Raw genomic sequence first — 25331 nt, forward strand, 5'->3', positions numbered from 1 at the left:
TGTGTGTGTGGCCATGGGGTGAGGTGCCCTTTGCGGGGGGAGTCTAAGTTTTCCTCAGAACTGCTGTGCCCTTACTGAGCTGGACACCTTAGGAAGTGGCCAAAAGCATGGTCTTCACAGTTACAAATACAGGGACAACCTGAGGTTGGAAGGATCCCAGTGGTCTGGAAAGGATTTCCTAGGGTTTGATTTACAGCTAGAAGAAACCATACCCTACCTTCCCCATCCCCATTTTACAGATGAAGAATGAGACCCAGAGTTGAGGCTTGTGGAAGTTTGAAGTGGCCAAGGTGGAATTTGACCTTGTGTCCTCTTCCTCCATACCCAGTCATCACAGCATCCAGGGGAAGTAGGGGGAGAAACTGAAGGGTTTTGGACCAGTTCCCCTAAGGGATGGAATGGAGTAAGCTGATTATCTGGGACAACAAGAGTAACACCAACCTCATGTTTCTGTAGCACCTGAAAGTCGGCTTGGTTCTTCTTGGCTCTAGAGGTCAGAATGAAGAGCATTTGGGGCAGGCGGTGGGACCATCGGATCACACATAGTCTTCAAGCTGGAAGTTCAGTCTTCTCGTTTTACAATTGAGCAGTTGAGTCATTTATCCAAGGTTACAGAAGAATTCTGCTGGGGAGCCAGTATTTGTTATTTGATTTTGCTTTATATTGATTGGGTCTCTCTATCTCACCCAGGCTAGAAGTGCAGGTGGTATTGATGGACCTTGTCCCTCACTGATCAGCACGGACCTTTGACCTCTTTCCTAAGGAGCCTGGTGGCCTTAGGTCCCCACCAGTGGAGCTCACCATATTGGTGTTTGTTTTAGCTCAGACACCTGCAGCTCAAAACTCCTAAGAATGGCTGGGGAGGCTTCTTTTTTTTTTTTTAACATATAAGGTATTTTATTTTTTCCGTTACATGTAAAGATAGTTCTCAACTTTTGTTTATACAAGCTTTACAATTTCAGATTTTTCTCCCTCCCTCCCCCCTCCCCTAGACAGCAGGTAATCTGATATAGGTTATATCTATATATCTATATACACATACATATATATATATCTATACACACATATATATATCCATAATAACATTAATCCTATTTCTGCATTAATCCTGTTATAAGAGAAAAAATCAGGGCAGTAATGCAAAACCTCAAAATAGAAAAAAAACCCAACAGCACCCAAAACAAAAGAAATAGTATGGTTCAATCAGCATCTATACTCCACAGTTCTTTTTTTTTTCTTCTTGGATTTGGAGATCCTCTTCTATTATGAGTTCCCTGGAACTCTTCTGTACCATTGCATTGATGAGAAGAATATAGTCCATCACAGTAGGTCAACACTCAATGTTGATGATACTGTATACAATGTTCTTCTGGTTCTGCTCATCTCACTCATCATCAGCTCACATAAGACCCTCCAGGTTTCTCTGAACTCCTGCTCATCATTTCTTACAGCACAATAGTATTCCATTGTATTCATATACCACAACTTGTCCAGCCATTCCCCAATGGATGGGCACCCCTCAACTTCCAATTCCTTGCTACCACGCAAAGAGCAGCTATAAATAATTTTGTACATGTGGGTCCCTTTCCCCTTTCCATGATTTCTTTGGGAAAAAGACCTAAAAGTGGAATTGCTGGGTCAAAGAGTATGCACAGCTTTATCGCCCTTTGGGCATAATTCCAAATTGCTCTCCAGAATGGTTGGATCAGTTCACAGCTCCACCAACAATGAATTAGTGTTCCAATTTTCCCACAGCTTCTAGAATGGCTGGGGAGGCTTCTTTTTTTTTTTTTTTTTTTTTTAGTGAGGCAATTGGGGTTAAGTGACTTGCCCAGGGTCACACAGCTAGTAAGTGTTAAGTGTCTGAGGTCAGATTTGAACTCAGGTACTCCTGAATCCAGGGCCGGTGCTCTATCCACTACGCCACCTAGCTGCCCCAGGGAGGCTTCTTGATATCCCCAGAAGCCCAGACTCCAGGACTAAGCCACCACATTTGGCTGAAAACAAGGATTGGAACTTAGTTCCCCTAACTTCAAATGCAGGAATCCTTCTATTATTATGTGAACTGTATTTGCAAAGAGGCATGTTTCAGCTAGATGGGAGGAGAGGCTTCTTAAAAACTAGAGGTTTCAAAATGTGAAATATGCTGCCTTGGGAAGCAGTGAGCTCTCTGTTAGTGGATCAATCAAGGTAGAGACTGATTGAGGCCAGATTGAGGTCTTTGACTTTCATACAGGGAGGTGTTGGTGCCTAAGGATGGAGCTAGAACTGAATCATGTAAGGTATGTGTTGAGGGGAGAGAAGCAGGGAGTTCAGGGTTGATGGAGGCTGGGAGGGACTGGAATTTCTTTGGAAGAATACTAGTGTAACCCATAAGGAGTAGCAGCCAAAGTCCAGCATGTGCGGGGGTGGAGGAATTCTGGCGTGCACAAAACCTCAATCCCATGATGGCCCAAGAAAGACACAAGAGCTCAGACTTTTGAAGGTCATCTGGCCCAAGCACCCTCCACCCCCATCCCTGGAGGAATCCTCTTTATAGCAAGAAAAGAGAGTGGGAAAGATGAAACAGAGAGAGGCAAAAGGAGAGAAAGGGTGATGGAGGTCACATGTTTATAGTTGTACGACTCAAAAGGACTTCAGAGGTCAAGCCCTTTGTTTTACAAATAGGGAAACTGAGGCCCAGGGAAATGGGACGGATCATCTATGGTCACATCAACCCACCACAGAGTCAAAATTTTCATCCATTATTCCTGACTCCCGAGACAACATTCTTTCCACTATACCATATGGCCTTGCTGTGATGGAGAGGATGAGGAAAGAGACAAGGAATGAGAGAGATGATAAACAGTGGGGGGAAGAGAAGAGCCAGGAAGAGCGATGGGAAAGACTGAAAGAGGTAAGGTGAGGAGAAACAGAAAGTGGATGAGATACAAGATAGGGAAAGGGAGAGGCAAAAGATAAAGGGGGAGATGGGGGATAGTGGAAAGGAGAAATAATGGAGAAGGAAAGATGAAAGGAGTGATGAGAGGATGAAGAGATGAATAATGGAGGAGAGAAGAGACAGAGAGAAGAAGAATCTCAGAATTTTAAATATCTAGTTCTGCCTTCTTTACACAATATAGAAATGTCTTCCACATGAGAACCAAGAATAGGAAGGGAGAAAGATGAAGGGAAAGATGAGAGAAGATGTAATAGGGGACTGGCCAAAAGTAAGGTGAAGGAAAAAGGACATGAGGTGAGGACAGGAAGAGAGAGACAAAAATAGAGAGGGGAAAATAAGGAGAATGGGAGAGGAAAGACAGAAATGAGAGAATAGCAATGATGAATAATGGAGGAGGAAAGATGAAGGGAGAGATGAGCGAATGGAAGAGATGAATAATAGAAGAGAGAGAAGAGGCAAAAGAGAATCCCAGAATCTTAAATATTTAGTTTAAACCCTTCTACTGAATGGAGAAATGCCTTCCAGATGAGAAATAGGAATCGGGAGAGATGAAACATAAAGGAAGAGATAATAAAAAGGAAAGGAGAGGAAGGAAAGGGAGAGATGAAGGACAGGGAAAGTGAAAGATGAGGGAGAAGCTGTTTGGGAAACACATTCTAAAAGAGAGATGACAGGGACACGGGGAATTGGGGAAAACTAGAGACCAAGATGGAGAGATGAAAACTGAAGAGATTAAAGTCAGGGAGAGGGAAAAATCTGAGAGACACAGAGCTAGGTAGCTAGAACCTCAAGTGAAAGTGGGTCTGTGGGCAGGGACATCAGAGCTCAGGTCTGAATAAACTGAGTCCTGAAGGGAGATTAGGCCTTAGAGGGGCTCCAGCAGCCATCCTAGGTAGGCTGGGCAGCCCCAGGACAGGTCACCCAATGCCTGCTTCAGACAGAGCATATGGTCACTTGTTGGAAGGAAAGGATGACTAAGGCCAGTCAGAGAGCCCTGACTGGGGAAAGGCATCAACCAGAGGAGGGTGGGAGATCTCCCAGGACCCCTGGAGCTGCCCTATCTCACCCTATGAGGAAGAAGAAGGTAGGAGAGACCTTGGTTAGAATCCTGGCACTGGGGCAGCTAGGTGGTGCAGTGGATAGAGCACCGGCCCTGGATTCAGGAGGGCCTGAGTTCAAATTGAGCTTCAGACACTTTACACACTTACTAGCTGTGTGACCCTGAGCAAGTCACTTAACCCCAATTGCCTTAAAAAAAAGAATCCTGGCACTGCCCTCCCAGCTGTGTGACCCAGAGGAGTCACATGCCCACATTGAACCTCACCTTCCTCCCCTCTAAAATGGAGATATTAACACAGGAAGAGGGACTGACCTCTCAGATTCAAGGCTGTGGACACCCAAAGCCATCTCCTCCTCTAGCTGGGGAGGGGAACAAGGTCAAGGCTGAAGATTCACCTAGCCCAGTATTTAATCAATCAACCATCTCCTAAGCACCCACTCTGTTGTCCCAGGTGTGGGGGATACAAATAAAAAGCAAACAGTTCCTACCCCCAAAGGGCTTATGTTCCATCACATGTCATTTTGTTGTTACTGTTATTGTTTTAATCAAGATTGGATTAAATGATTTGAAAGAAATGTATCCTAGGGTCCAGAGAAGGGATGTTTTCCACCATTTAAAACAACCATTAGTGACCACCATGGTTCAGCTCTACAAAGCGCTTAGAGGTGACTCATGGGTTCCACAGTTGGCAGCACAGTGCTGGGAGATGATAGAGTGGAGCAGTGTGACTTGGAAGGTTCTCTCCAGTGGCTTCTCAAGTCCCAGCCAGACCTAAATCCCATGATCCTCTGTAGGACAGAATCTCCTGGGCTCTTATTGGCTGGTAAAACCAAACAAAGAACTTCCAAAGCAGAAGAGTTACTTGCCAGTGTAGACACTGCTTGAACTGAATTCCTGCTAAGAGGGGGAGAAGCCTCTCTAGACCTCAGTTTCCCATTATGTAAAGTATCAGTGTTTAGCACATGATGTCATAGTGGAAAGTTGCCTTTTGAAAAGCGTAGTGTGTGTGTGTGTGTGTGTGTGTGTGTGTGTGTGTGTGTGTGTGTGTTCAAAGCTGATAATTTACCCCTAGCCCTTCTAGGTGGAAAGTGATATCCATGAGGTTGGACTGGGTTCTAGCTGTACCACATCTGGTCCCCACCCCTTCCCTATAATAAAGGTTTCTTGAAGTCTTGAGTGAGGAAAATGTAGCCTTCCACCAGCCTATTCATATTCTGCCCAATAGTAATGTGGTCTTTGGGGGGGAGGGGAGGCTATGCCCACAGAGGGGTCTGCAGTTGGAGCCCAGTCCTGCTTCCTCCCTCTTTCATCTTCCTCCAGCATCCTTGGGGAGGTGGTGGTGCAGGGAGCCCTAAAAGCGAGCTCAACGTTGCCAGGACTGTGGGGGAAATGGAGGGGCTGGAATCAGTCTCAGGATATGAGTCACTTGGCCTTCCTGGGGTCTTGGGAGGAGGGGAGCTGTGTCTGTTCTGCCCTGTTGGCTGCTGGGACCTCCCTCTGCCTGGGGATCCTGTTTTTTGTTTCTCCAACCTCTCTAAGGTTTCTGCATTGCTTCTCTTGCCCTTGAGATAGATGGAGGGAGAAGCAATAGTTAGGGGTATTGGCTTTGGCCACATGAGCCTTGCCTGCAAGTGCAGAGGTCTGTGCTACAGGAGAGAATATAGCCTGGTCCTGCTCAGCCCCAGAGGCAGAAGCAGGAGGAGTTTGGGAAAGGTGCAGAGGGACCTGTCCATTCAATGCAACAGTAGCAGCTGTCCAGAAGTGGAGCCACCTGATGCCATGGGGAGGGAGTTTCCCATTGTTGGAGGTCTTCAAAGGGAGCCTAGACAACCACTTTGGGGGAATGTTTGAGTGGAATGTATTATTTAAATAGATGTATTACATCCCTTTTAAGTGGAGATTTGATGATTCTGTGAGGGGACAGGAATAGGAACCCAATCTGGGATGACATTTTATGCATAGGTAACTCCCATGGGAGTCAATCTCCCCTCATACAAGTCAACACCTTCTCTGTACCTTGGAGTCTTAGAGTAGAGACCCTTTGACTTGTTTGTGTTACGGACCCCCCTGAGCAATCTGGTAAAGCTCTTCTGAGGAAAATATTTTTTAATGGTAAAAGGAAATAATACATTTCCAATAGAGTACAATGAAAATGAAGATGCAAGTTCTTTTTTCTTTTCCTTTCCAGGTTTGCAAATCCCTTGTGATCTATCCATGCACCCCAGGGGATCTGCGAACCCTACATGAAGAATCCCTGTTTTAGAGAATTACTGCAAGCACTGAGCAGTTAGGTCACCTGGGAGGTGGGATTTGTACCCAGGCCTTCTTGACTTTAATAGAGTGGGTCTCTATCCATTATGTTGCCCTACTTTTAATTCTATTATGATCCCATTTACAGATGAGAAAACTGAGGATAGGAGAATTGAAGAGACTTGCAGAGTGAAAGAGTAGGCAAGATGGGGAAAATAAGCTTTCTTCTTTTCACTCAGTGTCTAAAGAGAGTGTCACAGACTTCTCTGGCGCCCCTAGCCTGGGCCCCATTCTCTGGCTGCACCCTGGGTCCCACTGGGGACCCTGCCAATCCCTTCCTTGGGCTGGCATGGCAGCGCGTTCTGAGGAACCTCAGTCTGCCCCCCTCCAACTTCGTGATGCAGACAGAGCAGAGTGCTTTCTGACAGCTGGCCAGAAAACCACAGGCTCAGCCTCGGGCACCTTGCCAGCCTTTCTCTGGTTATAATTAAAGGCAGAGGTTGCTGACTGAAGTCATCCATTTTGGGGGAGGGAGGACAATCCCCAGACAGCATGGGGCTTGCAGGACTTCACGGCAGTTCAATAAGGGTAGAGAAACCCACAGACCGAGGGGGATGTGTCCAAAGACATTGGAGAGACTCATAGATCCCTCATTCCCAATGGAGACCAAGCTGACTCCATTCCCTTCTGCCACCCATCTCATTCTTCAATGAACCATCTCAAACTAAGCAAAAGGTTGCCTTGGGTAAGTCACTGTCATCCCTGCATCTCAGCTTTCCTGTTTATAGAACATAGATGTTTAACCCTGTGATGTGGTGGAAGGAACTCTGGACTTGGGATCAGAAGACCTGGGTACAAGTCCTGGTTCAGCTTCTCACTGCCCAAGTAACCCCAGGGTCTCAGTTTCCCCATTGGTTAAGACCCTAGATGGTTTTTTAGGTTTTCCACACTGTGGCATCCTCTGTTTTGGATTTCCCCCTGCAGATGGACTCTTTGTAGACCAGGGGGCTGACTCTCACCCAGACCGGAATACGACCTTCCCCTTCAGCGGGCCTCCAGCCCCTTCCCGCCACTATCGGATTCCATTTCATTCTAAAACTATTTTTCCATTTCTCCCTCAATCTCCCCACCACTCTCCCCCACCCCCATCCCCCAAAGGACAGGGTTTTTTGGAGTTTGGATGTGGGGGAAAAGACTAGAAAAGGGCGGGGCTTGATGTGGGGGGGGTGTGACCAAAGGGGGGTGTCTCCTCCTTGATTGGCTGCCCCTCTAAGAAAGCCTTCAAAAATTCCGCTGGCCCCGCCTCTGAGATACGACCCCGCCCCTTCTGCGACTCTTGATTGGCAAAAAGTGCGAGAGGGAGGGTCTGGGGCAGAGGGAGGAGGGGTGACTCAGCCAAGCCCAGAGTGGGGACCTGCTATATAAAGGGTCGGACAACGCCCTGAATCACCATCTCTGGAGCTGGACGTTATCCTTCGGCATCCCATCGGAGCCAAGAGAGTCGCCGGACCATTTCTTATCCTCCATCATGGCCAGTGTGAGTGTGCCTTGTCCAGGGTATAGCCTGAGGCTTCAGGAATGTGGCATCGTCTGACTTTGAAGCTTTGAAAGCAGTCGGAAGACTTGAGAAGGGTTTGTTGGGGAGGGATTCTGTACGGGCTGCGTCTTCCCTCCTCCTTCTCGAACCTCCCACCGTGCCCACTGCAGTCCTCGCAAGGGCTGCCCTTCCCTCCCCTCCCCCTTGCAGCTGTCGGCTATGCCTGGCCGCTGGTCCCAAGAGCTTTGACAAGATGCCAAGTGCAGAAGGATCCTGGGGAGAGGGGAGCAAGGGGGAAGTGGGATTTGGTGTGGATTAGAGTTAGGGTGTCCTCTGGCTCTGAGGAGCCACATCTGCATGTGGGGGTGCGGGTAGGATGTGGGGGAATGCCATTCCTTGAGTGGAGACCGAAAGGAAAGCTGCGAAGCGACGGGGAGGGGGCACAGGGGCAGATTTGGATCTTCTGCCAGAGGATCAGACTTTCTGGAATGAATGACAGTCTTAGAGTGAACTCCAATCCACCCTGATGGGATAGAAAGAGTCCAGCTTGAGGAGGCTCCGTTGGAAAAGGAGATGGCAGAAGTGGGGCAAGTCATTCCTCAGGTCCTTCCAAATCCTGGCTCCACCCCTTTAAAAATAGCACCGCATAAACTCACAAATACACTTCTTGCCTCTTCTCTAGGAAACCAGCTCATTAAGATAACTCTCCCCTTGCCCCCCAATTACTTCTCCATTAATTTACAACAGCAAGCGAGGGGGCAGCTAGGTGGCGCAGTGGATAAAGCACCGGCCCTGGATTCAGGAGAACCTGAGTTCAAATCCGGCCTCAGACACTTGACACTTACTAGCTGTGTGACCCTGGGCAAGTCACTTAACCCTCATTGCCCTGCCTCCCCCCACAAAAAGAGAACAGCAAGATACCATACATTTGTCCTAGCCTGCTTCCTTTACTTGTTTCCTAAAGGGGGTGGGGGTGCAGACAGGAGAAGTAAATTCCTTCTGCCAAGGTCATGCTTGATTCCCCATTCCTTGTGAACTTCCTCTTCTCTTACTTATTCCCCTTCTCTTCTGCCTCCTGTCCTTGATTGGGACTAGACTTAGCTCTGGAGAATGGGGGAAGCGCTTACTGAAAACTTTCCCCGGGGAGGGGTGGGGTGGGGAAGATTTCCTTCACTGCTTAGTGAGAAGAGGGCAGCTTTGGGGGAATGAGGAGGAGGGCAGGATATGGGGAAGGCAAAGAAGGTTGACTTGGCTGCCAGGGAGTTTCCCCTTTGTGCTATGGTCTATCTCCTACCCTTGGGGTAGAACTTCTGTTCTCCCTTCTGTCCAAGTTCCAGTGGGACAAAGAGAACATGGGCCTGGGACTCAGGAAAATTTTGGATTCCATTTCTGATTCTGCCACTCACTTGTGTGATCTGGGACAGTTCACTTCTTCATTCTTTGTGCCTCAGTTTCCTGATCTGTAAAATGAGAAGTGAACTGGATCAATCATCTAAGTTAGTTCCTCATTGAACAGATGAATAAACTGAGGCCCAGAGACATGAAGGATTTTCCCCAAGGTCACAGAACTTGGGACTGGCCCCCACTTCAGCACTAACTAGCCAGAGGAGTCTGCTTTCTTGGAACCTTCCTGGAGGGTGGCCCCACCCCAGCTGGAAGCTCTTGGTGGCCTCAGCTCCTAGGCAGCCCTAACCTTGCTATGCTTGGTCTCTTCAGGAAATGGTTGCCAGTAACTTGGACCTCCGACCTGGAGTGTGCGTAAAAATAGTGGGAGATGTACTGCCTGATGCCAAGGGGTAAGTGGGGATGGGAAGGATCAGACTGAGAGGCCCAGATGTGGGTCCTTGGGCTCTGTTGGGCTTCATCAGCCTCCTCTGCAGAAGCCAGGCAGGCAGAGGGTGTGGCATGGGCAGACTAGTGGCTGCAGTTGGCCAACTCAGGTTTGGGGGGGGGGAGGATTGAAAAAGAAAGCAGCATCTTCTAGAATGAATCACTTCCTGACAAATCCTTGCAGGGCCCTGGGTTTCCTCTCTCCAGCTTGTCCCCCACCCATTGAGAAGTCAAACAATATCACATTGTGAATTACAAAGTTGATTTGAAGGGTATTTTGAGTTGTGTGATCCAAGGATGAAGAGGACTCCTGGTTCTGGCTACCAACCCCCTTAAGCTTCCTTCTCTTGGTTATGCTTAGCAGTAGCCACCTGCAAGGACTTCTGGGAAGTTGATTCAAACTTGGAGGAATGGGCGACATTATCTAGACCTGCCCACTCCTTACATAGACTAAGAAGGCTCTTAAGATAAATAAGACAAGATCCTTGCCCTACAGAAGTGTATAGTTTATTTGGGGTATGGAGAGAGATTCATATGAAGCAGGTATGTAATAATCATGAATAATTATTTAATTTAGCAGGTTTTTAAAAAAGGTTTGCAAAGTCTTTTCCTCATAACCCTGAGAATGATCATATACCACAGAATATCTGACCTTGGAAGTCATCTCATATAACCTTTTTTTGCAGGGGGGAGGGGATTAAAGGAAACTGAGTCTCAGGGAAAAGTGACTTATCCAAGGTCACCTAATGAATGAGTCAGAAGCATAGCTGGTTTGTCCTATAAACCACTTATTTCCCCTGGCTCTTAGCCCACTCTGCTGCCAAATAACCTTACCACTCACCAAGACAGCAGCTTGTTCAGAAAGCTGCAAGAGTTCAGAGTAGAGAAAGGTCACTGTTAATGAGGTAATTAGGAGAGGCTTCCTAGAGGATGAGGGACTCAAAGCTCAAGCCTCTCAAAAAAGAGGAAAAGCTGTTCTACCCAGAGATGGTTTTTCTTCCAACCACCCTCCAACAAATGCACAATACAGTTCAACAAACATTACATAACTGGGGGGAGGGGGCAGGGCTTGCTGTATTTGAGGAGGGATTTCTGAGGCTAGCACCCAGGGAAATACTGGTAATATTTAACAACCCAGTGAGGGATGTTTACATCATACTTTTCAGTTAAATTTTCATTATTCCATCTTCTCCATAACTTTCTTAAGTCTAGACAATGAACAAAACAATAAATTCCATCCTGATTTGTAGCCCTTGCCAATTTCCAAGGTGTCAATACACACGCCTAATTGAATCCTGGGGGAGAGCTGAATCATTTCCTCACCTGCTTGTATTTGACCCTTGATTGGAAGCACCAAGCTGGTTTGCCACAGCCCCAGATGACAGGGCTAGGACCCCAAACGTCCTAACAGAAGTTTCCCAGTAGCTGGAAAGGACAGTTTGGATAGTTCGTGATCTCACTGTCACTGGAGGTAGTAAAATACGTAAGATGGCTTCTTGCCAGACAAGGTGGGCTAGGAGGGGTACTGCAGAAGAGAAGGCTTTGGGTCAGGATTGAGCAAGAGTCCCTTTGGCAAGCTTCTCAGTCAGGGATTCTCTGAGTCGGGGGTTTCCAAGGTTCTGGGATCCATGCCAGTGATGGAGATGTGTTCTTGATTCCCAGCTTTAGGCTGAACCTGGGACAAGATGAACTTAACCTTGCCCTACACTTCAACCCACGATTCAGTGAATTTGATGATAACAACACCATCGTCTGCAACTCCAGACAGGAAGGCTCCTGGGGCTCAGAACAAAGGGAAAGCAACTTCCCCTTTCTGCCAGGGACCACTGTGGAGGTAAGAGCCCAGAATCAGAGCATGGACTGTTCCACCTGGGAGGGACCCAAGGGCTCATCTCATCCATCCCTGGCATTTGACAGAAGAGTCCTGAAAACAAACTGTGATGGGGGAAAGATGAAAAGCTAGAGGGGAAAGGTGTCAGTGGCTTCCCAAAAGTCATTTCCAAGAAGTCCAGCATCCTTTGAGGTGGGGTGGGGGGAGGAAGGGAGGGAGTTGGGAAAGGCCATAGCCCCAATAGGATAAGAGAGGACTCTGGGGTGTCCCATAACACATAATAGGACCCCAGATTTAGAGCTGGAGAGAACATCAGGGGCCATGTAGTCCGAAACCCCTCATTTTACAGAGGGGGAAACTGAGGCTCAGAATGAAGAAATGATTTACCCAAGATGACAGGGTCTGCTAGTGAGTGTCTTGAGATGAAATTTGGACCCAGATCTTCCTGTCGGCAAGCCCAGGGTTCTGTGTTCAGCTCTTTCTGCCTTCTCCCCATTCAGGTTTGCATGGCCTTTGAGGGGAGTCAGTTTACTGTGAAGCTGCCTGATGGCTCTCAGATCAATTTTCCTAATCGACTTAACCTAGAAACAATTAACTACTTTCAAGTTAATGGTGACTTCAAGCTCAAAAGTCTGACCTTCGAGTGAGCCCTTCAATCAAGCCAGCTTAAGACCATTCTTGACTCTTGGATTTCTCTTTTTACTAATAAAAGTGCTGGTGATGATAACAAGGGGCATTTTCTGTTATTCCGGTCCTGGATATAGAGAGTTGGGTTTGGGGTTGGGAAGGATGGCTGAGTCACCCTGGGCACATCCTTCTTCTTCTTCTTCTTCTTCTTCTTCTTCTTCTTCTTCTTCTTCTTCTTCTTCTTCTTCTTCTTCTTCTTCTTCTTCTTCTTCTCCTCCTCCTCCTCCTCCTCCTCCTCCTCCTTCTCCTCCTCCTCCTTCTTCTTCTTCTTCTCCTTCTCCTTCTCCTTCTCCTCCTCCTCCTCCTCCTCCTCCTCCTCCTCCTCCTCCTCCTCCTTCTCCTTCTCCTTCTCCTTCTCCTCCTCCTCCTCCTCCTCCTGCTCCTCCTCCTCCTCCTTCTTCTTCTTCTTCAGGTTAAGTGACTTGCCCAGGGACACACAGCTAGTAAGTGTTAAGTGTCTGAGGCTGGATTTGAACTCAGGTTCTCCTGAATCCAGGGCCCGTGCTCTATCCACTGTGGCACTTAACTGCCCCCATCCTTTCACATCTAATGCCCATTGGTGACTCTCTAGGACAGGGGTTCTCCACCTGGGTCTATGGGTAATTTTCTGATGTGAAAAATTGTCATCTTGATTGTTGCTACCTTCTGGTTTTCCTAGTCTTCATCTGCATTCTTACATGGTTAAGACCATACTCTACTTGAGACCATATTACTTGTCTTGTAAATGGGTGAGGGAAGAGTTGGAGGGAATGAGGGAATTTGGAATTCAGAATTTTTCAAAAAAAGAATGTTAAGAATAAAATTTTAAAACCTGGATAAAAATAAAAAAGAAAGAAATAAAGACAACACGTGATTCTGAGGAGAGGTCTCTGGGCTTCCCTAAAGTGTCAGGAGCCCAGGCCATCACACACAAAAAAGGTACAAGCACAGAGCAGTCCTAGTCAATGCCTGATTAGCAATGGTGAAGGGCTTTCCCATGGGAGTAATTGCAGGGAAACCTCTGTTTCTTAGTGAAAGGAAGGGACCAGGCCAGACTGTGGGCAAGCCCCCCTGCTGGAAAGATGCTGAACACAAACCAGTGAAGCCCTGGGTCCCTTGCAGAACCAGCCTAAGGGAGCTCAGAGCTATCTGGAAGCAAGATGGGAGAAGATTGGAAAGACCTTGACTAGCTTTGGAGTCAGAGGTATTGGGTTTGAATCTGACATCTGATGTTCTTGGCCTAGGGGACCTTGGAGAAGTCCCTGTGCCTCAGTTTCCTCTGGGGTGAAATGAAGAACCTGACCTCCAAGGTCCATCCAGCTCTCTACACCTATGCTACTGGAGGCCTGAGTCATTCTCCCTGCCTCAGTTTACTCCTCTGTCACACGAGGAAGTTGGACTAGATGGCCTCTGATGTCCCTTCTATGAGCCGGTGACCCCTCCTCTCCACTTCTGAAGAATAATAAATTCCTTGAGTGTCTCATACATCCTTGTGAACCCCACCCCCCACAAAGCTCAGTGCCCTTTACACACTTTGACCCTTTAGAAACATTAGAACCTAGATTTAGGGCTACAAGGGACCTCACAAGTCAAAGGCTATGCCCTGAATTTTACCACTGAGGAAACTGAACCCCCAGGAGGGAAGTGACTCACCCAGCTTGTAAGTCCCTGAAATGGCATTGGAACCCAGACCCTCCTCACTCCAAGCCCAGCACCCTACCCACTATGAATCAGAAAGGCTGGTTCTGAGTCCTAGCTCCCAAACATGGCAGCTGTGTGAGCACAGACCATTCACTCAACCTTTCTGAGTTGTAAGGTCCTCATGCATCACATGGGGAAAGTGGGATTTCCTGGCCACCTACCAAATAAGGGTTGTTATGAGGAAAGTGATCCAGAAAGAGTAAGAATGGGAGCTCTTACTACTGGGAGTAGGGAGAGCCATGTTCAGATCCTGACTCTGCCATTTACTGCCTGCAGAGATCCCACCCAGGCAGAAATGTTCTCTGTAAGCCCCAGGACAAGCCATTGCTTGAACATCATTAAAATGGGGGGGGGGGGGCTCAATCAGTTCCACTGTCAGGGAACTTTGATTCTGAGGAAGTTCTTCCCTATGTTGAGGCAAATCCAGCCTCCCTGTAACTCCCACCCACTGGTTCTCCTTCTGAGGCCATGAGCAATGAGGCAAATTCCTCCTCCATGTGACAAGCCTACACAACACAGGTATAGCCCAGGCTCTGGGCTCCCTCTCCTTACTCACAGTCAGACCAGAAGGTTAGGGCCACATTGGGTGGCTACTCTCTCTCCCCTCAGGGGTCTAAGGGAAACCTTGAGAGGTGGAAGGTTTGAGCCCCTTATATCTGGTTACCTTCATTTGCATGCCTAAACAGATTTCTACTTGTCCTTTCCAAACTGTGCAAATCAGAATCCAAGAGCACTCCAGCTGTGGCCTGACCAGGGCACAAAACAGTGGGAGCGGGGCAGCTAGGTGGCACAGTGGATAGAGCACCGGCCCTGGATTCAGGAGGACCTGAGTTCAAATTCGGCCTCAGACACTTTACACACTTACTAGCTGTGTGACCCTAGGCAAGTAACTTAACCCCAATTGCCTCACAACCCCACCAAAAAACCAAAACAAAAAACCAGTGGGAGCACCAGACCTCTACTCACTGGCTATTATCCCTCTCCCAAGGCAGCCTGAGATTGCAGAATCTTTTGCAGGGGGGCTTCCATGTTATGCTGTTGACTCATACTGGGCTTGAGGTCCACTGAGATCCTCATATTTTTTCACATGTATCATTGTCTAATCCTATTTCCCTTAGAAATAGCAGTGGGGGCAGCTAGGTGGTGCAGTGGAGAAAACTTCAGCCCTGGAGTCCGGAGTACTTGAGTTCAAATTTGGCCTCAGACATTTGACACTAGTTGTGTGACCCTGGGCAAGTCACTTAACTCCAATTGCCTCACTAAAAAAAAAAAAAGGAAAAAAGAAAAAAAAAGAAATAGCAGCAACTTTAAAAAAGAAAAGAAACAGCACCAACTGATATTTCTGTAGCATTTTAGGGTTTGTTAAGCACTTTACACATAACCATCTTTTTCATACCTACTCTGGGAGATTCGTTAAGCCCTTTTCTGGTCATGTTATTTGAACTTCAAACATCAGTTTACTTAAGAGACTGTTTTAGAGACCACTCACACAGGATGAGCTCTCACACAGAGGTCAGAAGAAGTAATACAAGGACACTCTCAAGCTCTCTCTGAAGAACTTTAGAATGAATTGTAAAACCTGAGAGACCCTGGCACAGAACCAGCCAGCATGGCTTGCTTATATCAAAGAAGGTCCTGTGGTCTACAAAGGAAGCAGAATTGCAGAATTGCACCAACTCGGGGCAGCTAGGTGTCACAGTGGATACAGCACTGGCCCTGGATTCAGGAGGACCTGAGTTCAAATCCAGCCTCCGACACTTGACATTTCCTAGCTGTGTGACCCTGGGCAAGTCACTTAACCCCAATTGCCTCACCAAAAAAAAAAAAAGAAAAGAAGAAGAAGAACTGCAGCAACTCAAAATAAAGTCTAGATACATACATTTAGAGACATCTCCACTCCAAATGATCAGATGTACTATTTTTGCCAAACCTCTAGTAGAGTGTTCCAAGTTGATATTCGTCTGATCAGCAACAAGCCAAAAGACCACAACTTGATCTAAATGACACAGTGATTTCATTGTGGTCCTCTTGTAGCCCAAAGGGCAATACCATGTAACTACAGAAAACTCATTCAAAGTATCTGAGCCTCCCTTTGGTGATTTTTTAAGTGGGCATCCTGATTAAGCTTCCTTTATGTGCTTGTTGTGAGGACGAACAATCCCATTGATAGACAACTCTTTAAGGTCTGCAAAGCATTTTGCAAATATCTCATTTGATCCTCACAACAGCTCTGGGAGGTAGGGGCCAGTATTACACCCATTACATAGGTGGAGGAAACCGAGGCAGGCAGAAGTTAAGAAACTTGGGGGCAGCTAGGTGGCACAGTGGATAGAGCACTGGCCCTGGATTCAAGAGGACCTGAGTTCAAATCCAGCCTCAGACACTTGACACTTACTAGCTGTGTGACCCTGGGCAAGTCACTTAACCCCCATTGCCCCACAAAAACAACAACAACAACAACAAAAACAAAAACAAAAATAAATTAAAAAAAAAAAAGAAGTTAAGAAACTTGTCCAGGATCAGAAAGCTAGCAAGTATCTGAGGTACCTCACCTCAGGCTTTGCCTGACTCCCAATCCAGGTCAGTGTGCACTTTGGCACCCCCTGTTGGTGTGTGTTTAATGTTATAGCCTTGCACTTTGGGTTTCATTGTGTCTCATCCTCAGGGGAAGTATCCATAGGGTGTAAAGGGAGGGAGTGGCAGGGACCCCAAGGCCCCCCCCCCCGGGGGCAGCCAGGGGATGAGACCCAGGCTAGGGGCCCCAGAGAAGTCTCTGACCCAGTGTCCTTTTAGACACTGAGTGAAAAGAAGGGATCTTATTTTCCCCATCTTGCCTACTGTTTCAACCTTGCCTGTTTTTCCTCTCCTGAGGGAGAACTGAAGCACCTACACCTACAAGGCACTCCAATTCTCTCATCCTCAGTTTCCATAAGTTGGAGTCATAATATAGTTAAAAGTAGGGCATTGTGAGGGACATAATTTGATATATGGAGCGTTATTTGGATCACTCACCAGAATATTGGGGTCCCGGAAATTTAGGTTCCCCCTCCCGTCTGAACTGAGCTTTTTAGATATTTCTCCCAGGCCAATAAGAATGGAGCCTTACAGCTTTAATTCAAAGAAGGATCAGATTTTATTACTTGGGAATTAATTAAACAACAAAGGAAAAACTAATAAAAATAAAAGATAAGGACATAGAAAAATAGAAATACAGATAAATACTCTTAACTCTAAACTTAACCTATGTGATCCCCAGACCGTTTCCAATTAAGTTATTTCAAAGGAATTTAGGGTTTTCTGTAATTAAGTCACCAGAACCTGGACAGTCTTCAGTTGCTCGAGCCACCAGGAAAAGACGCCGCCCCAGACCCAGAGAACTCAAGCCACCACAAAGGGAGTCGCCAGACAGAGAGAGCATAAAGGTAGATAGAGATGGCCTCCCTCAAAGTCAAGAAGACCTGGCTTCAAATCCCACCTCCCAAGTCTCCTAACCTCACTACTTCAGGGAACTCTCTGAGATAGGGGTTCTCAACCTGGGGTTCACAGATCTCCCTGGGATCCATGGAGAGATCACAAGGGATCTGTGAGCTGGGAGGTGATAAAAAAATAGTTCTTTCATTTCACTGAACTACAAATGAAATGCACCTTCTCCTACTCTCAAGAAAATCTATTTTCTCAGCAGGACTTCACCAGAATGCCTTGGGGTCAATGACACAAAGCAGTCAAAGAGGGCCTGCTCTAAGACTCCAAGTTGCAGAGAACTTGCTGACTTGTGCTGAGGAATGGGATATTACTCACCTGGGAGTTCCCTATACACACAATGTCATCCCAGATGAGGGCACTCTCCCTTTCCCCTAACAAAATCATCAAATCTCCACTTAAAAGGGAGTTCATACATCTATTTAAATAATCTGTTCCATTCAATCATTCCCCCCAAGTGGTCACTGGGCTCCCCTCCAAGAACTCCAACAATGAGACACTCCCTCCCCTTGGCATCAGCTGACTCCACTTCTGGGAAGCTCCTGCTGTTGCAGAGAATGGACAGGTCACTCTGCACCTTCCCCAGATTCCTCCTGCTTCTGCCTCTCGGGCTGAGCAGAACCAGGCTAAATCCTCTCCTGTAGCACAGGCCTCTGTCCTTGCAGGCAAGGCTCATGAAGACAAGCCCAACTCCCTTAACTATTGCTTCTCCCTGGACCATCTATGTCCAGGCCAAGAGCAGCACTTCACAAACTTTGGAGAGGCTGGAAAAGGAAAAATCATGATCCCCAGGCAGAGGGAGGTTCTAGCAGCCAACAGGACAGAATAGACACTTGTGGCTCCTCTTCTCCCAAGCCCCAAACCAAGCCCAATTGCCTCCCCTCCTGAGACTGATTCCAGCCCCTTCATCCCTCCCACGGTCCTGGCAAAGCAGAGCTCCCTTTTAGGTCCCCTAACCCCCCACCCAAGGATGCTGGAAGAGTATAAAAGAGGGAGGGAGCAAGGCTGGGCTCCAGCAGCAGACCTCATTGGCTGTGGGTGTGGCTTCCCGTCCCCAACAAAGATCACATTGCAATTGGACAGAATGGGAGGTGGGTGGTGGAAGGCTTTATCTTTCCTTCACTCAGGACTTTGGGAAACCTTAATTGTAGGAAAGTGAGGGTGAGGCCAGATGTGATACAGTTGGGATTCAATCCAGCCCCATGGATGTCATCTTCCCCTTAGAGGGTTTAGGAATGAATGGGCAGCTTTGAACACACACACACACCCGGACACCCCCTTTTAGAGAGCCAACTGTCCACTTTGTGGTCATGTCCTAACACTGGTACTTTACATAATGGGAACCTGAAGGCTAGAGAGGCTTCTCCACCTGTTAGCAGGAGCCCAGTCCAGGCAGTGTCTACACTGGCCAGTAACTCTTCTGCTCTGGAAGTCCTTTGTTTGGTTTTACCAGCCAATAAGAGACCAGGAAATTCTGCCCTACAAAGGAACATGGGATTTAGGTCTGGCTGGAACCGGAGAAGCCACAGGATCAGACAATTGGGCTGGAGAGGACCTTTCAGGTCAGTTGCTCCACCTCCATCATCTCCTGTCTGTGGGAGGCTCCAGCTTTATTGAACCCCATGGATGTCCCCCATGCCTCCAGTTCTAAGGAGAGAAAGTCTGTCCAGGTGCCTGAAGCTGAGCTGCTGTCAGAAAGCACTCTGTGCCCTGTGTGCACATGAGGCTGGAGGGAGGCAGGCTGAGGTTCCTCAGAAAGCACAGCCATGCCAGCTGAAGGAAGGGAGTGGCAGGAATCCCAGTGAGGCCCCTGGTGCTGCCAGGCTAGGGGAGGCAGGTAGCCTGGGACACAGCCTCCCCTCAGACGCCCTCAGCCCCTCCCTCTGACACTGAGACCCAATGAAAGTAGAGGTACAAGGGGAGACTTCATGGCCTCCCCTTTCCAAGGAACTTCAGCCTGCCTCCCTCCAGCTTCATGATGCAGACAGGGCTTCCTGACAGCAGGCCAGAGAAACGCAGGCTTCTCTGGGTCCCCTATTCTGGAACCTGATGGGAAGAGCAGTGGACTTGGGGTCAGAGGACATGGGTACAAGTCCTGGCTCAGCTCCTGGCTGCCCACCTGACTCCAGGGTCTCAGTTTGGTGAAGAAACCAAAGGGTTTCTTAGGTCCTACCACGCTATGACATCCTCTAATTAGTGTTTCCTCCTTCAGAGGGACTCTTTGGAGGCCAGGGGGCTGACAGTCACCCAGACCAGCATAGCTATATATATATATATTTGTGGGGCAATGAGGGTTAAGTGACTTGCCCTGGTTCACAGGGCTAGTAAGTGTCAAGTGTCTGAGGTCGAATTTGAACTCAGGTCCTCCTGAATTCAGGGCCGGTGCTTTATCCACTACATCACCTAGGTGCCCCCACCAATCTCTAACACTCGCCCTAACCCCATCCCCCAAAGGACAGTTGTGCGGGATTAGCTGTTGCGGGAAAAGCTAGAAAAGGATGGAGCTGGATGCTGAGGGATTGTGACCAAAGGGTTGTCTCCTCCTTCATGGGCTGATCGCCCAAGAAAAACTTCAACAATTCTGCCAGCCCAGCGCCTGATCTGTGCTCCCTCCCCTTTTGTGCCCTGGATTGGCGAAATGTGCCAGAGGGGAGCACTGGGGGTGTGTCGGGGTGTGGACTCTGAGGAAGCCCTGCGCCCGGCCGCCTATTTGAAGGGCCCTACAGCTCCCTGACTTACTGTCTCTGGTTGGAGTTGGACGTTATCCTCCGGGGTCCCAGCGCAGGCAGGAGAATCTCAGGAGCATTTCTTATCCTCCGTCATGGCCAAGGTATAGGCTGAGGGGAGTCTTATCCTGGGCATAGGTTGAGGGTCCAAAAATGGGGGCTGTGAAATAATCCGGGAGACTCGAGACGCGTGCGTTCGGGAGAGGGTAGGAATGATCTACGCCGCCCCCCCCCCCGTACGCTGGGGTCCTTTCTCTTCTCCTCTAACCAACCCCTCACTCTCCCCTCCCCAGCCCTGCTAAGGGCTGCCCCTTCCATGCCCTCACACTTGCAACTTGTCTTCTACAAGTCGGTAAGTTCAGACAGGTCTTGGGGAGAGGGGAGCAAGGGGCAAGTGGGAATTCGCATGAGTTAGGGGAACGGTGTACCCCGACTCTGACGGGCTACATCTGCGTGCGGGTGTGGGTGTGTGGGTAGGATGTGGGGAATGCCCTTCCTTGACTGCAGACGGAAGCGAAAGGATCCAGGTGGCAGGGACGGGGAATGGGAGTAGAGATGAATCTTCTCCCGAGGATTAGACATTCTTGGATAAATGACTGTCTAACCCAGCCTGATGGGACAGAAAGAGGCCAGGCTGAGGAGGCTCCATTGGAAAAGGAGGAGGCTAGAGATGGCAGAAGGGGCAAGGCAAGGGCAAGTGATTCCTATGCCCTAGTGCCCCCCCCCACCTTAAAATAATACCTAATTGACCTCACAAACACACTACTTCCCTCTTCTCTAGGAAACCAGCTCATAAGATTCCCTCTCCCTGAACTGCCCCCCACCCCCAATTACTTCTCCTTTGATTAAGAACAGGAAAATACAACAAAGCTATAGCCTAATTCTGCTGTGCTTCCTCTCCTCAGCCAATGTTTTGCAGAAAATTGAACCTGACACCTGGAACAACCATAAACGTAGTAGGAAGGATACCACCTAGTTTCAGGCAGTAAGTGGGACATGGGATGGAAAAGACACAAATGAACCCTGGGTGAGAGCTGAAGCCTTTCCCCACCTGATTACCCATGACCCTTGATTAGAAGCAGGAAATTTGTTTTGCCTCAGCTCCAGATGGCAGATCTAGGACTCCACATAAGGAAAAAGTTCCCCACAGGATCTTCCCTGTAGCCAGATGGGACCATTTGGATAGGTAGTGAGCTGCATGTTTCTGGAGGTAGTCAAATGGGTCCAATGGTCACTTGTTAGACAAGGTGAGGGTACTGCAGAAGAGAAGCCATGGGGCTTCAGGTCAGGATTGGGTGAGAGTCTCTCTGGGGGTCTTTTATCTCAGGGATTCTCTGAGGGGGAGGTTCTCAAGTCTCTGATGCTCATGCCAATAATGGAGATGTGTTTTCAATTCCCAGTTTCAGAATAGAGATGGGAAAAGATGGGAGTAACCTTGACATGCACTTCAGCATACGCTTCAACCACGAAGATGATTTATGCAAGACTGTCTTTAACAGCATGGTGGATGGGAAGTGGGGCGAAGAACAAAGGGACTCGCATTTCCCCTTTACAGGAAGAACTGTGGTGGAGGTAAGAGCCCAGAATCAGAGCAGGGACTGTTCTACCTGGGGAGGACCCAAGGGATGATCTGATCCATCCCATTTGACAGAAAAGTCCTGGAAGCAAACTCTGATGGGAAAAGATGAAATGCTAGAGGAGGAAGGGGTCAGTGGCTTTCTCAAGGTCATACCCAGGAAACCCAGGATCCCTGGAGCTGTGGAGAGCCTGGGGACAAAGAGGGAGCTGGGAAGGGACCTGGTCCCAACAGGATAAGGGAAGACTCAGGGTGTCCTAGCACACATAATAGGACACCAGATTTAGAGTTGGAGATGACCTCAGGGGCCATATAGTCTGACCCCCTCTTTTTACAAAGGGGGAGCCAGGCTCAGAATGAAGATAGGATTTGCCCCAGGTCACACAGTATCTGGTAATAAGTATCTTGAGGTGGAATTTGAACCCAGGTGTTCCTGTGTCTGCAAGCCCAGGGTTCAGTGTTCAGTTCCTTCTGTTCTCTTGTCATTCAGCTTTCCGTGTTGTTTGAGGAGGATTACTTTACAGTGACACTGCCTGATGGCCATAAGCTGAAGTTCCCAAATCGCACTAAAGCAACCAAACTCGACTACTTGGGAACTGATGGTGACATCCATGTCTCAAAACTGGCCTTCTCCTGAGCTCTTCCATCAAGCCACCTTCACATCCTTCTTGACTTGTAGGCATCTCTTATTACTAATAAAAGTCCTGGTGATGATAGCAGGTGATATTGTCTGTATTATTCTGGTCTGGGGGGCAGAGGCCTGGGTTTGGGCTTGGGCAAAAGGACTCTCTAGGACAAGGGTTCTCCACTTTGGGTCCTTTAGTAATTTTCAGATGAGAAAAATTCCCATTTTGCTTGTATTCATCTTCGTTTTTCATATGCTTAAAACAGGATTCTACTTGATACCATATTAAGTGTCTTTTAAAAGGGCAAGGAGGGGCAGCTAGATGGCACAGTGGATAGAGCACCAGCCCTGGAGTCAGGAGTACCTGAGTTCAAATCTGGCCTCAGACATGTACTAGCTGTGTGACCCTGGGCAAGTCACTTAACCCCAATTGCATCACCAAAAAAAAAAAAAAAAAAAGGAAAGGGCAAGGGATGGGTCAGAAGGAAGGAGGGAATATGGATCTAACAATTTTTAAAAAATAATATTAAAAATAAATAAAAGGGGGTGCAGCTAGGTGGCCCAGTGGATAGAGCACCAGCCCTGGATTCAGGAGGACCTGAGTTCATATCTGGCCTCAGACACTTGACACTTACTAGCTGTTTGACCAAGGGCAAATCACTTAACCCCAATTGCCCCACCAAAACAAAAATAAAGAAAGAAAGAAATAAACAAACAAACAATAAATAGATAGATAGATAAATAAATAAATATAAGGACAGCTACATGGCCCCGTGGATAGAGCACCGGATCTGGAGTCAGAAGGACCTGAGTTCAAATTCGGCCTCAGGCACTTCATACTAGCTGTGTGACCCTGGGGAAGTCACTTCATCGGAATTGACTCACCCAAACTAAATAAATAAATAAATAATGAAACCTTTATAAATCTAGAAAAAAAAAGACATGTGCATCACCTGATTCTGAGAAGAGATCCCTGGACCTACCCAGATTGGCAGGAACCCAGGCCATCCCACACAAAAGGGTGACAAGCAAAGAACAGGTCTAGTGAATGCCTGATTAGCAATGGTGTAGGGCTTTCCCATAGGAGTAATTGCAGGGGAAGCTCTGAATTTTAGTGAAGGGAAAGGACCAGACCACAGACTGTGGACAACATCTCCCCCCTGCTGAAAGGATGCCAAATACAAACCAGTGAAGCCCTGGGTCCATTGGAGGATCAGCCTAAGGAAGCTGAGAGAGATCTGCAGCCAGGATGGGAATAGAATGGAACAAATTCACTGGCTCTGGGGTCAGAGGTTTTGGGTTTGCATTTGACCTCTGATGCTCACTGTCTAGATGACCTTAGAGAAGTCCCTGAGGCTCAGTTTCCTCTGGCATAAAGTGAAGAGCTTTGCCTCCAAGGTCTTTCCAGCTCTCTACACTTAGGCTCCTATAGGGGGAAGTCATTCCCATGCCTCAGTTTCCTCCTGTGTAACATGAGGAAGTTCTACTAGTTGGCCTGCAAGGTCCCTGCTGTGAGCCTGTCATCTCTCCTTTCATCTTCTGAAATATGATAAATCCCAGTATTTCTTCCCACCAGGACTGGAAGAAAGCAAGAGATCAGCTCTCAGACATTCTGTATCCTAACTGCTTCTGGCTCAGCACCCACAGGCAATGGCCAAAGGATGCTGTATGTCCTCAGAAAGAGAGACCAGGGCCCTCCACTGTGCATGCCCAGAGATGGGCTAACCAAGCCTGGATCTGGACTTGGCTCTGGGGGTGACCAGCTCTGGCCCTGCCACCAGCTGCAGTCCCACTCACCTCATCCAATCTCCCTACAGCAGAAGGGGCTGATCAGTCTACACACATCTGTGGACCACTCAGGCTAGGCCAGGCCTATTGTCAGAGAAAGAGGAATGAGCTGCATGCCCAGTGCTGGGTGGAAAGAGGCTCAGGATGCCTGGAGATGCAGAGATGAAGGCCAGATTGCACTGCAGCTGTATGGCTGAGGCCAGGCCTTAGGATATCTCTGAGCCTGGGTTCTCTACCATCTCCAAGGTCTCTGCAGTGCTTCTCTTTCCCTTAAGATAGATGGAGGGAGAAGCAATAGTTAGGGGTGTTGGACTTGGCCACATGAGCCTTGGCTGCAAGTACAGGGGGGCTGTGCTACAGGAGGGGAATTTCCCTGGTCCTGCTCAGTTCCAGAGGCAGAAGCAGGAGGAATTTGGGGAAGGTGCAGAGGGACCTGTCCATTCAATGCAAGAACAGGAGCTGTCCAAAAGTGGGCACCTGATGCCATGGGGAGGGAGCTTCCCATTGTAGGAGGTCTTCAAGGGGAGCCTAGTGACCACTTTGGGGGAATGTTTGAATGGAATGTATTATTTAAATACATATATGGGTCCTTCTAAGTAGAGGTTTGATGATTCTGTTAGAAGATATGGAAAGGGACTTGATCTGGGATGACATTGCATGACTATGGGGACTCCCAGGTGAGAAATTTCCTCCCCCCACACCATACAAGTCAGCACCTTCTTTGTAACTTCCAGTTAGAACAGAAGAACTTTGACTGGTATCTGTCACTGACCCCATGGGCAGTCTGGTAAAGCCCTCCTGAGGGGGGAAAAAAGGGATTCATCTTTCTTTAATAGTACCAGGAAATGGCATGTTTCACTTAGAGTTCATTGAAAATAAAGCTGCAGTTTATTTTATTCTCTCCAAGTTCAAAATCCCCTGTGATCTCTCCATGGATCCCAGGGAGATCTGTGAACCCCAGGTTAAGAACTCCCTCTCTTAGAGTGTTACCTCAAGCAGTGAGCAGTCAGTTGTCTTGGGAGGTGGGATTTGAACCCAGGTCTTCTTGACTTTGAGGGAGGGCATCTCTTTTGAATATGATACTTCCCTTTTAATCCTGTTATGATCCTGATTTTCAGATGAGGAAACTGAGGGTGAGAGAATTGAAGTGACTTGCAGCTGTCAGTCCCTTCCTCCCAGTCTCCCTCATGAGAGGAACAAGAGGCAAGGGTGAAACAGTGGGCAAGATGCAGAAAATACCATGTCTTCTTTTCACTCAGAAGGTGCATGCTCCTTCAACCCCTCCCTCAACCATCCCTCTTTGTTATGATGGAATCAAAG

The 25331-nt window shown here is 48.0% G+C and overlaps 2 protein-coding genes across 3 annotated transcripts; both read left to right on the forward strand.

Moving 5' to 3' along the window:
• Positions 1–7623: 7623 nt before the first annotated feature.
• On the forward strand, positions 7624–12176 carry LGALS1 (galectin 1). 2 transcript variants are annotated; one of them, XM_043967379.1, is made up of 4 exons: positions 7624–7883; positions 9505–9584; positions 11281–11452; positions 11950–12176. In XM_043967379.1, the coding sequence occupies exons 2-4, from the start codon at positions 9508–9510 to the stop codon at positions 12094–12096; spliced, it is 396 nt and encodes a 131-aa protein (XP_043823314.1). In that variant the 5' UTR covers positions 7624–7883; positions 9505–9507; the 3' UTR covers positions 12097–12176. The 2 variants fall into 2 exon arrangements, with proteins under 2 accessions (XP_043823314.1, XP_043823313.1); XM_043967378.1 differs by having other exon boundaries at positions 7629–7788.
• Positions 12177–19992: 7816 nt separating this feature from the next.
• LOC122729055 (galectin-1-like) lies at positions 19993–22235 on the forward strand. The gene is made up of 4 exons (XM_043967719.1): positions 19993–20126; positions 20928–21007; positions 21423–21594; positions 22089–22235. Exons 1-4 carry the CDS (start codon positions 20118–20120, stop codon positions 22233–22235), a joined length of 408 nt encoding a protein of 135 aa, XP_043823654.1. The 5' UTR covers positions 19993–20117.
• The last annotated feature ends 3096 nt before the right edge of the window (positions 22236–25331 follow it).

This window comes from Dromiciops gliroides, chromosome 5 (genome assembly GCF_019393635.1).
Source record: "Dromiciops gliroides isolate mDroGli1 chromosome 5, mDroGli1.pri, whole genome shotgun sequence".
Lineage (NCBI taxonomy): Eukaryota > Metazoa > Chordata > Mammalia > Microbiotheria > Microbiotheriidae > Dromiciops > Dromiciops gliroides.